Raw genomic sequence first — 12170 nt, 5'->3', positions numbered from 1 at the left:
ACAAGTAGTAGCAGACAGACGCTGGGTGCGGACGGACGGACGCAGTCTACGGCAGGCAGAGAGAAGTAGATATATAAAATCATATTCTCACTTTCAAAATCAAGGAAAAAATTTGGCCCCTGCTCAAGATCTGTGCATGTCAAAACTTTAAGAAGGTTCCCCATGTTAAGATACCTGTCGAGACAAGAATGAGAAAAGACAAAAGCAATGTCTTCATGAGACAGAACACCCGATAAACACAAGGAGTAATAGAACATGGAAGTGGAGGGCAAGGCTCGGCACACGCAGCCGTCCACTCCCCGGAGAACCTGAGGAACGTAGACACTGAGGACATCACAGACACTTTCACCCGTTAGTTCCTTGGCTGGTCAACAGTGGTGCCGCATGGTAGTCTTCTAACCTTACGGGAGGGCGTAAGGAGACCATGGACCCCAGATGATGGCACAATGGATGGTGACCTTCTAACCTTACAGGAGGGTGTAAGGCCACCATGAACCCCAGAGAATGTCACAATGGATGGAGGTCCAAGCCTACAAGACACTGGAGGCATCACTGTTGACTACGTGCCCGTATTAATACAGAAGATAATTGATCACAAAGGACCCGCGATGGCCTTGGAAAAATGAAAGGGTCGGCAAACAATGGAGATGAAACCACCAAGTCCAAAGGTTTGCCCAGCCTTGGTCTTCTGGATGGTGTAGATGTCCTCCCTAACAGTAACATGCACCCTCTCGCACTTTTTTTTTTGGTGGGTTTTGTGACCTACGACAGTTCCCACTTGGGTGGTGAAGAATGAACAACTGTGAGAAGGTTACCAGCCCCAGCTGTGGAGGAAGCGGCTGCGAGACTTACTTTCGAAATCCAAGAAAAAATGAGCGGCATTGTGGTCTAAGTCTCTGGTAAGCACCTTAATGAGATTACCCATGCCAGCCAAACCTAAAAATAAAAAATGGCAGTGTCATTCATTTCCAGTAAGCCGGGTGTCAGTTACAGCTTCCTCTCTGGTGGTTTCCTACGTGTGTGAGTGCACATGGATGGAGACGGAGACTGGGCTTGCAGGTCCCCGGTACGGGTCTGCGTTACTCGTGTTCTCAGGAAGGAAAACAAAAAGTTATTACACAAGCTTGAGTATGGGATATGGCCGACCGATCCCGGGACGAGCAAGGCCACGGTCCCACCTCAAGGGTTTACGGTGCGAAAATAGAGCCATGGATGCGGATCTCAATCTTGTAGTGTGAGCGTTCCTTTACGAATTTTACCATAATTAACACTCCCAAATCCGGAACAAAACCGACTGCCGAGACTCTCAATGAATGGGTCAGCAGTGCGCACGCTCGACCTCCGCTCCCATCATTTTCTCCGCTATTTCCAACAGCCACATTGACAGTGAATGGATGGAGGTTGAGCATGCGCAGTGCTCTGTGATCAGCAAGGAGTTCTCTATCCAATGGGGAAGAGGGGTCACTAACCATTTTGGAAATAATCTTTCAAGAAAGCTAAAAACCTTAAATAGTTGTTGACTAAATGAAGATCTGCTGACAGCTATCTCTCCCAGCTGGTCCCATACACATGAATGCTCATCCTGGGCGAGCGTTCATGCGTTTTCAATAGGGGGAGGAGAGAAAGGAGAGGAGTTAGGGGAGGTTAGCCTCGCACTGCCGCTATAACTCACACTTTAGCATTACAACTATAATTTGCACTTTGACGCTACACCTATAACTGGCACTACAACCAATACTATGGCAGGACAGCTATAACTGGCACTACAACCGATACTATGGCAGGACAGCTATAACTGGCACTACCACCGATACTATGGCAGGACAGCTATAACTGGCACTACAACCGATACTATGGCAGGACAGCTATAACTAGTACTACAACCGATACTATGGCAGGACAGCTATAACTGGCACTACCACCGATACTATGGCAGGACAGCTATAACTGGCACTACAACTGATACTATGGCAGGACAGCTATAACTGGCACTACAACCGATACTATGGCAGGACAGCTATAACTAGTACTACAACCGATACTATGGCAGGACAGCTATAACTGGCACTACAACCGATACTATGGCAGGACAGCTATAACTAGTACTACAACCGATACTATGGCAGGACAGCTATAACTGGCACTACAACCGATACTATGGCAGGACAGCTATAACTGGCACTACAACCGATACTATGGCAGGACAGCTATAACTGGCACTACAACCGATACTATGGCAGGACAGGTATAACTGGCACTACAACCGATACTATGGCAGGACAGGTATAACTGGCACTACAACCGATACTATGGCAGGACAGCTATAACTAGTACTACAACCGATACTATGGCAGGACAGCTATAACTGGCACAACAACCGATACTATGGCAGGACAGCTATAACTGGCACTACCACCGATACTATGGCAGGACAGCTATAACTAGTACTACAACCGATACTATGGCAGGACAGCTATAACTAGTACTACAACCGATACTATGGCAGGACAGCTATAACTAGTACTACAACCGATACTATGGCAGGACAGCTATAACTGGCACTACCACCGATACTATGGCAGGACAGCTATAACTGGCACTACAACCGATACTATGGCAGGACAGGTATAACTGGCACTACCGCCGATACTATGGCAGGACAGCTATAACTGGCACTACAACCGATACTATGGCAGGACAGGTATAACTGGCACTACAACCGATACTATGGCAGGACAGCTATAACTAGTACTACAACCGATACTATGGCAGGACAGCTATAACTAGTACTACAACCGATACTATGGCAGGACAGCTATAACTGGCACTACCACCGATACTATGGCAGGACAGCTATAACTGGCACTACAACCGATACTATGGCAGGACAGCTATAACTAGTACTACAACCGATACTATGGCAGGACAGCTATAACTGGCACTACAACCGATACTATGGCAGGACAGCTATAACTGGCACTACAACCGATACTATGGCAGGACAGCTATAACTAGTACTACAACCAATACTATGGCAGGACAGCTATAACTGGCACTACAACCGATACTATGGCAGGACAGCTATAACTAGTACTACAACCGATACTATGGCAGGACAGCTATAACTAGTACTACAACCGATACTATGGCAGGACAGCTATAACTGGCACTACAACCGATACTATGGCAGGACAGCTATAACTAGTACTACAACCGATACTATGGCAGGACAGCTATAACTAGTACTACAACCGATACTATGGCAGGACAGCTATAACTAGTACTACAACCGATACTATGGTAGGACAGCTATAACTAGTACTACAACCGATACTATGGCAGGACAGCTATAACTGGCACTACAACCGATACTATGGCAGGACAGCTATAACTAGTACTACAACCGATACTATGGTAGGACAGCTATAACTAGTACTACAACCGATACTATGGCAGGACAGCTATAACTAGTACTACAACCGATACTATGGCAGGACAGCTATAACTAGTACTACAACCGATACTATGGTAGGACAGCTATAACTAGTACTACAACCGATACTATGGCAGGACAGCTATAACTAGTACTACAACCGATACTATGGCAGGACAGCTATAACTAGTACTACAACCGATACTATGGCAGGACAGCTATAACTGGCACAACAACCGATACTATGGCAGGACAGCTATAACTAGTACTACAACCGATACTATGGCAGGACAGCTATAACTGGCACTACAACCGATACTATGGCAGGACAGCTATAACTAGTACTACAACCGATACTATGGCAGGACAGCTATAACTGGCACTACAACCGATACTATGGCAGGACAGCTATAACTGGCACTACAACCGATACTATGGCAGGACAGCTATAACTAGTACTACAACCAATACTATGGCAGGACAGCTATAACTAGTACTACAACCGATACTATGGCAGGACAGCTATAACTGTCACTACCACCAATACTATGGCAGGACAGGTATAACTGGCACTACAACCAATACTATGGCAGGACAGCTATAACTGGCACTACCACCGATACTATGGCAGGACAGCTATAACTGGCACTACCACCGATACTATGGCAGGACAGCTATAACTGGCACTACAACCAATACTATGGCAGGACAGCTATAACTGGCACTACCACCGATACTATGGCAGGACAGCTATAACTGGCACAACAACCGATACTATGGCAGGACAGCTATAACTGGCACAACAACCGATACTATGGCAGGACAGCTATAACAAGTACTACAACCGATACTATGGCAGGACAGCTATAACTGGCACTACCACCGATACTATGGCAGGACAGCTATAACTAGTACTACAACCGATACTATGGCAGGACAGCTATAACTGGCACTACCACCGACACTATGGCAGGACAGCTATAACTGGCACTACAACCGATACTATGGCAGGACAGCTATAACTGGCACTACAACCGATACTATGGCAGGACAGCTATAACTGGCACAACAACCGATACTATGGCAGGACAGCTATAACTGGCACTACAATCGATACTATGGCAGGACAGCTATAACTAGTACTACAACCAATACTATGGCAGGACAGCTATAACTGGCACTACAACCGATACTATGGCAGGACAGCTATAACTGGCACAACAACCGATACTATGGCAGGACAGCTATAACTGGCACTACAACCGATACTATGGCAGGACAGCTATAACTAGTACTACAACCGATACTATGGCAGGACAGCTATAACTGGCACTACAACCGATACTACGGCAGGACAGCTATAACTGGCACTACAACCGATACTATGGCAGGACAGCTATAACTGGCACTACAACCGATACTATGGCAGGACAGCTATAACTGGCACTACAACCGATACTATGGCAGGACAGCTATAACTAGTACTACAACCGATACTATGGCAGGACAGCTATAACTGGCACTACAACCGATACTATGGCAGGACAGCTATAACTGGCACTACAACCGATACTATGGCAGGACAGCTATAACTGGCACTACAACCGATACTATGGCAGGACAGCTATAACTGGCACTACAACCGATACTATGGCAGGACAGCTATAACTGGCACTACAACCGATACTATGGCAGGACAGCTATAAGTGGCACTACAACTGATACTATGGCAGGACAGCTATAACTGGCACTACAACCGATACTATGGCAGGACAGCTATAACTGGCACTACAACCGATACTATGGCAGGACAGCTATAACTGGCACTACAACCGATACTATGGCAGGACAGCTATAACTGGCACTACAACCGATACTATGGCAGGACAGCTATAACTGGCATTTTGGCATTATAACTATACCCGGCGCTAGCCTACAGCTATAACTAAATCTACAGCTATAGGCGGCACCACAGCTATAACCGGTGCCACAGCTATAACCGGCACTTTGGCATTATAACCGGTGCTACAGCTATAACTAAATCTACAGCTATAACTAAATCTACAGCTATAACCGGCATTTTGGCATTATAACTTTACCCGGCGCTAGCCTACAGCTATAACTAGATCTACAGCTATAACCGGCAACACAGCTATAACTGGCATTTTGGCATTATAACTATACTCGGTGCTAGCCTACAGCTATAACTAGATCTACAGCTATAACTAGATCTACAGCTATAACCGGTGCCCCAGCTGTAACCGCCACTTTGGCATTATAACTATAATCGGCGCTACAGCTATAACTAGATCTACAGCTGGCGCTACAGCTATAGCTGGCGCTGGAGCAATAACCTGCACTAAAGCTATAGCTGGTGCTGGAGCAATAACCTGCACTACAGCTATAGCTGGCGCTGGAGCAATAACCTGCACTAAAGCTATAGCTGGTGCTGGAGCAATAACCTGCACTACAGCTATAGCTGGCGCTGGAGCAATAACCTGCACTAAAGCTATAGCTGGTGCTGGAGCAATAACCTGCACTACAGCTATAGCTGGTGCTGGAGCAATAACCTGCACTACAGCTATAGCTGGTGCTGGAGCAATAACCTGCACTAAAGCTATAGCTGGCGCTGGAGCAATAACCTGCACTACAGCTATAGCTGGCGCTGGAGCAATAACCTGCACTACAGCTATAGCTGGCGCTGGAGCAATAAACCTGCACTACAGCTATAGCTGGCGCTGGAGCAATAAACCTGCACTACAGCTATAGCTGGCGCTGGAGCAATAACCTGCACTACAGCTATAGCTGGCGCTGGAGCAATAACCTGCACTAAAGCTATAGCTGGCGCTGGAGCAATAACCTGCACTACAGCTATAGCTGGAGCTGGAGCAATAACCTGCACTACAGCTATAGCTGGCGCTGGAGCAATAACCTGCACTACAGCTATAGCTGGCGCTGGAGCAATAACCTGCACTACAGCTATAGCTGCCGCTGGAGCAATAACCTGCACTACAGCTATAGCTGGCGCTGGAGCAATAACCTGCACTACAGCTATAACTAGATCTACAGCTAGCGCTACAGCTATAACTAGATCTACAGCTAGCGCCACAGCTATAACTAGATCTACAGCTAGCGCCACAGCTATAACTAGATCTACAGCTAGCGCCACAGCTATAACTAGATCTACAGCTAGCGCCACAGCTATAGCTGGAGCAATAACCTGCACTACAGCTATAGCCGGCACTTTGGCATTATAACTATAACCGGTGCTACAGCTATAACTGGCATTATTAGTGCAGTTTCTGGCCTGTAATGCCTTGGGGCCCTTGTGGGGAATAATAGTCTAGCTCCCCCTCTCCCATCCTCCTCCATAATGTTAACCCTCCTTCCAAGGAGACTTAAAGTAGCCCATTTTGGAATCACTAAGAGTCACAGCAGTCACTGGGGATCACTGGGGATCACTGTAGTTGAAAGCTCCCAGCATACCCTGTCTGTTTCATATCAAATGGGAGAACCGCAGGTTGGTGTCCTCAGTGATAAACCATGCACTGGTTACAGAAGACACCATCGGTGGGAGGTCTCACAACAACGGAGGACACTCACATCCATGATCATAAGTTTTATATTTATCCCAACAATTGGTGTTTGATGAATAGGCCAAAAAAAAAAAAAAAAAAAAAAAAGCTCTTGGCCAATTAGTTTGGAGGGTCACTGGTTAATTGGATGGAATTGGATGGAAACCATCAGCAAGCTGCTTTTGACATATTCCTGTTGTGAGTCTTTGCTTAGTGTTACTGCATAATGATCTGGCAAGTTGTACAGAATTAAACAAGTCTGGCTATCCCCCCCTCCCCCCCCAAAAAACAAAACAAAACAAAAAAAAAAAAAAAGTGTCCCCTTATCTCCACAGGTTGTGTACGGTATTGCAGTTTAGTCCTAATAAATTCAATGGAGCGGAGCTACAATGCCAGATAAAACCCACGGATGGGTGTTAGGAGGCCTCTTAAAGAAGGCAGCCTGCCCCCTAGTGGCCATCTATCCCACAGATTAATGGCTGGATCGCCTGCTTGCTGATGGTTTCCAGTTTCTTTTTGTTATTTCAGATTAAATAGATAGGAAATGCACATTTTTTTAATTCCTTGTGCGGCTACTTCATGCCCCTTGGACAATCTGGCAATTACATTTTACATGAATATGTACTCATCCGCTCTGAATGTGGAGGGTCTCATATTATATATATATATATATATATATATATATATATATATATATATATATATATATATATATATATATATATATATATATATATATATATATATAAATATCAGCACCGTGAGAACTTTAGCATGTAAAGAGCTTTGATGTTACCAGGGACTGATCTAGCACCTGCCATCCCCCAAATATTAGGACACCTGCCGGAGGCGCCTCTTGTTAGCATCTCCCATCATTTACAGCACAGTTCTGTGGTTAGGGAAGAATGGGTTAATAGGTCAGTGAATGATGGCTTCGTATTACTGGCAGGGAGACACATGTAAACTGTAGCATTTGGTAAAAAAAAAAATCCTTAAAGCTCTGCTTACTCTACAGTCATGGCTCCCTGTGGTCACCACTAGGGGGAGCTCACTGTAAGCAGAGTCAGACAGTGAACTCATTCTCCCTCTAGTGGTGGATGCAGGTATTACCCATCACAATGTAAAAGACAAAGCAGACTTCAAGATGTCTTCTCACAGAGGCACAAATCTGTCCTGTTCTGATAGTTTGCTACAATGTGTCAGTGCAGTCTGGGATCCCGGCAGTTTAGCTCACAGAGCATTGTCCAGACTGGATACAACTGTAGCAACTCCCACAGTGATTACAAGTTATCAGCCGCAGGTTGTAAACAAGAAGGTTTCCATTCACTGAAAGCAAGAAAGGTTTCTATCAGCAAGGAAAAATTAGAAAGGAAAGGTGCAGCCGGACGGGGCTTGTGAAGGGCGTTAGGACGTGTTCTCATGTTGCAGCATTTTTTTTGATACAAATTAAAAGCTGCTTTTTACAATACCAGCGAAAAATATCAGATTCAAGAAATCTCACGCGCACTCACGCACTCTTGCCTTTTTCCCCCGACTGAAATGGAGAATTGCTGTGTTTTTGAAAGAAGCAGCGTGACGATTCTTTCAGTGTTTTTGCAATTTTTTTCCCCATTGAACGCAATGAGTGCAAAAATGTGTATATTGCTGCTTTTGTGGTGAAACAAAATTTAAAACACACACTGTAGACAAATCACACACCAAAAACGCAACAGAAAAGGCAACTAAAATAGGTCAACAAACCAAAAAAATAAAAAGACACAACAAAAAAAAAAGCAACAAAAAACAACCAAAAAGGCGACAAACCAAAAAAATGCAACAAGCCAAAAATACAAAAGAGAAACAAACAAAAAAAAAAAAAAAAGGGCGCCAAACCAAAAAAAAAAAAAAAAAAAAAAAGGGCGCCAATCCCAAAAAAGGGCACCAAATCAAAAGAGGAAAAAAAACTGCGAGAAACCAAAAAAAATGCAACAAACTAAAAATACAAAAAAAAAAGGCCACAAGCCCAAAAAAGCACCAAACCAAAAATAAAAGGCGACAAACCCAAAAAAAGGGCGCCAAACCCAATAAAAGGGCGCCAAACCCAATAAAAGGGCGACAAACCCAAAAAAGGCGACAAATAAAAAACAAGGACAAGCAAAAAAACCGACAAGCCAAAGAAAGGCACAAACCCAAAAAAAAAAAAAAGCGACAAACCAACAAAGTGGCGACAAACCAAAAAAAGCGACAAATCAAAAAAATGTGACAAACGAAAAAAGGCAACAAAACGAAAAAGGCGACAAACCAAAAAAAAGCAACCGAAAATAAAAAAGAAAAACCAACCAAAAAGGCGACAAATAAAAAAGGCTACCAAAAACAATGGCAACCAAAAAAAATGACAAGCCAAAAAAAAGGCACAAACCAAAAAAAGAAAGTCAACAAAGCAAACAAGACAAAAAAAAAAAAAAAAAAAAAGTGACAAAAAAAGTGCAACTAAAGAGGGCAAAAAAAAAAAAAAGAAAATGCAACAAAACCTGATTTTTGGAAGCAGCTTTTTTTACTGTCAGGAGAGCAGGTTTGCTGCACAAAAAAGCCGTCTTTTGTAAAAATCTTAAAAAAAAAACTGCAATAAAAAAGCAAAGTGTGAACACTACGATCTGGCAGGACACACTGTCGCTCTATGATCAGTGGGGGTAATGAATCATCTTTATTTTAGTGTCTGCTCTGAAGTTCCATAAGCAGCCTGATGGTTGTGGGGGCGCTGTGCAGAAATAGTGATGTGAGCACAGATCAGACCCCTCCGATCTCCTGGCAGTAAGCCATGCTTTTCCCAGATGGGAATACCCCTTTATGAGTGACTCTCAGGCCAGGATGGACATAGGCACCATGCAACCTTTGCTCTGCTGGAGGCCGGCGGTCAGTGGGGATCTTCATCCCCCATTAGTCTTCTTCAGTGGAGCCCATGGAGGGGCAGGTTGTGGGAACGCGAGCCGCCATTCAAGGACACAATGATAAACTTGACCTACTTCTCGGGAGTAAGACATACGGACCGCCACGTCCTATTAGCATCACATTCCCCGCCGCAGCCTTATGGGGATGGATGACGACGGGCTCCATGTCAGGACCGGACAGGCGGAAAGCAGATACACCATCTGAAAACAAGCCTGGCACGCATGCCCTTCACGCTGCCAACATCCCAGCGTGATACCGGAGGGTGGGGGACGACCGCGGACTCGGCAGGGGCTTCTCCACCGTGGAGGAGGATGCCCGGAGGTCAACTGGGCGTGAAATACCATAACAAGAAGGGAAACTGAGCCCTGATGGCTGGGGGCACCGCCAGGGCAATGAGCCGACTAGACGCGCCAGCCACGAGGGGTTAACAAGAGGCTGTGGAAGGCTTATAGGGGCAGCAGAGCCCCCCCGCATCGCCACAATTTGGGCACAACTCATTACTCCGATGCACCAGTGCCCCTCACTAATTCTTAACAGTCAAGTGTTTTAGGCAAAATTGCTATAAAATGGTGCTATTCTCAATACACGGCATTAATGATAGGTCTTGATAAAGGGGTGGTCTTCTCATGGAGGTGGTCTTCTCATGGCGGTGGTCTGCTCATGGCGGTGGTCCGCTCATGGCGGTGGTCCTCTCATAGAGGTGGTCCTCTCATAGAGGTGGTCCTCTCATAGAGGTGGTCCTCTCATAGAGGTGGTCTTCGGAGAGGCTTCATTGTATGTTGTACAAGGTGTAAAACCTGCTGCAGACCTGGAAATCCCATCTGTGCCGGCTCAAATGGGGAGCGAAAAGTGATGTGTGGTGGAGGAACGCTGACATCTAGTGGTGAATATTGAGAAGACGGTGCGGGCGGAATGCAGATGTAAACGGCAGGAAAAGGTGCACTTCTAGAGAAAATGCAACACTGATTAAGGAACCTAATAATGCCTGGTCCAGCTCCATTTATTAAGTATCTTTTTTTTTCCCCCTAAAAAGCCCAGAAGTGATGCAAAAGCTGAATGGACTGGCACCCTTGGGATTGTAAGAAGCTGAACGGAAGGGTTCTGGACTAGAAGAAGCTGCAGATTATTAGATTCTGGGGCGGTTTGTTGCTGCTAACGTAATGGGAATGCATTCGCTTTTGTTTCTCATTAAAAAATATAAATAAAACATACGGTTATTAATGTACGGTTCCTGGTGGCCTAGAGCAGTGAATGAGTAATGTAAGGACTGCTGTTGTCTAGAATAAAAATAAAAAGGGGGTTATTGTAACGACATATGGTAGTGTAAAGGGGGTTCATTTACAGATCCCTGGTGGTCTACAGCAGAAAAGAGATTCAAGTAAAATCCCTGGTGGTCTAGAGTACAGGGTAATGTAATAAAACCCATGTTAAGGTTAGCATTTCTGATGGTCTTACGTAAAAAAAGATAAAATTAAAAAGGTTAATGTGAGGAACCCTGGAGGTAAAGAATAGTAAATGGGTTAATGTTAGGATATCTGGTGGCTTTGAACAATTTTAGATGTTATGAAAAAAAAAAAAATGTTTGACAGTTAAAGGCAGTGAAAGGGTTTATAGAAAAATCCCTGTAGGTGTAGGGAAGTGAAAACATTACTCCCCTTGACCACCAGGGGTCCTTATATTAAAGAGGGTAATGCACCATTGTACCATAAAGGGACTAATATAAACCTTCCAGGTGGTGTAGGGCAGAAAACAAGTTAATATTAAGGACCTCTACTAGTCTATAGTAAAAAATAGGGGAGCATGTAATGGTCCCTGGTGGTCTTGGGTAATAAACGAGATAAGTAAAGGATCACTGGTCTAAGCAGGCAGTAAAGGGGTTAATATAACCCCCCCCCCCCCCCCCCGAGTCTACAGCAGCAGGATTATTGGTGGTCTACGACAGTTGAAAAGTCAATATTAAGATCCCCATTGGCAAGAGAAAAGAAAAATGTGGGGTGTTACTGTAATGACTCCTGGTTGACTGGGGCAATAAAGGGGTTAAAGTAAGGATCCCTGGTGGTCTGGAATATTAGAGTGGTTAACGTAAGGTTTCCTGGTGGACTAGGGTAGTATAAACATTGATGTAAGGATATCAACTGGTGTAAGGCAGTAAAGGTGATAATGTAACCCCTGATGGTCTAGGTCAGTAAAGAGGTAAATGTAGGGATCCCTGGTGGTCTTGAGATATAAAAAGG

General features: G+C 44.8%; 1 protein-coding gene across 5 annotated transcripts in view; it reads right to left on the bottom strand.

Annotated features, from left to right (window-relative positions):
* CYRIB (CYFIP related Rac1 interactor B) overlaps positions 1-12170 on the bottom strand; it is a 176512-nt gene that overhangs the window by 37529 nt on the left and 126813 nt on the right. For 2 of the 5 annotated variants that reach the window (XM_075352866.1, XM_075352868.1), the window contains one exon: positions 853-936. In XM_075352866.1, coding sequence (XP_075208981.1) covers positions 853-925 — 73 coding nt within the window. In that variant the 5' untranslated portion in view covers positions 926-936. Of the gene's footprint in view, positions 1-91; positions 175-852; positions 937-12170 lie in introns of those variants that run through there. The other 3 variants (XM_075352863.1, XM_075352864.1, XM_075352867.1) reach the window with 2 other exon arrangements.

The sequence above is a fragment of the Anomaloglossus baeobatrachus genome, chromosome 6 (assembly GCF_048569485.1).
Source record: "Anomaloglossus baeobatrachus isolate aAnoBae1 chromosome 6, aAnoBae1.hap1, whole genome shotgun sequence".
NCBI classification, from domain to species: Eukaryota; Metazoa; Chordata; class Amphibia; order Anura; family Aromobatidae; genus Anomaloglossus; species Anomaloglossus baeobatrachus.
This window is presented reverse-complemented; position numbering and strand designations above follow the sequence as displayed.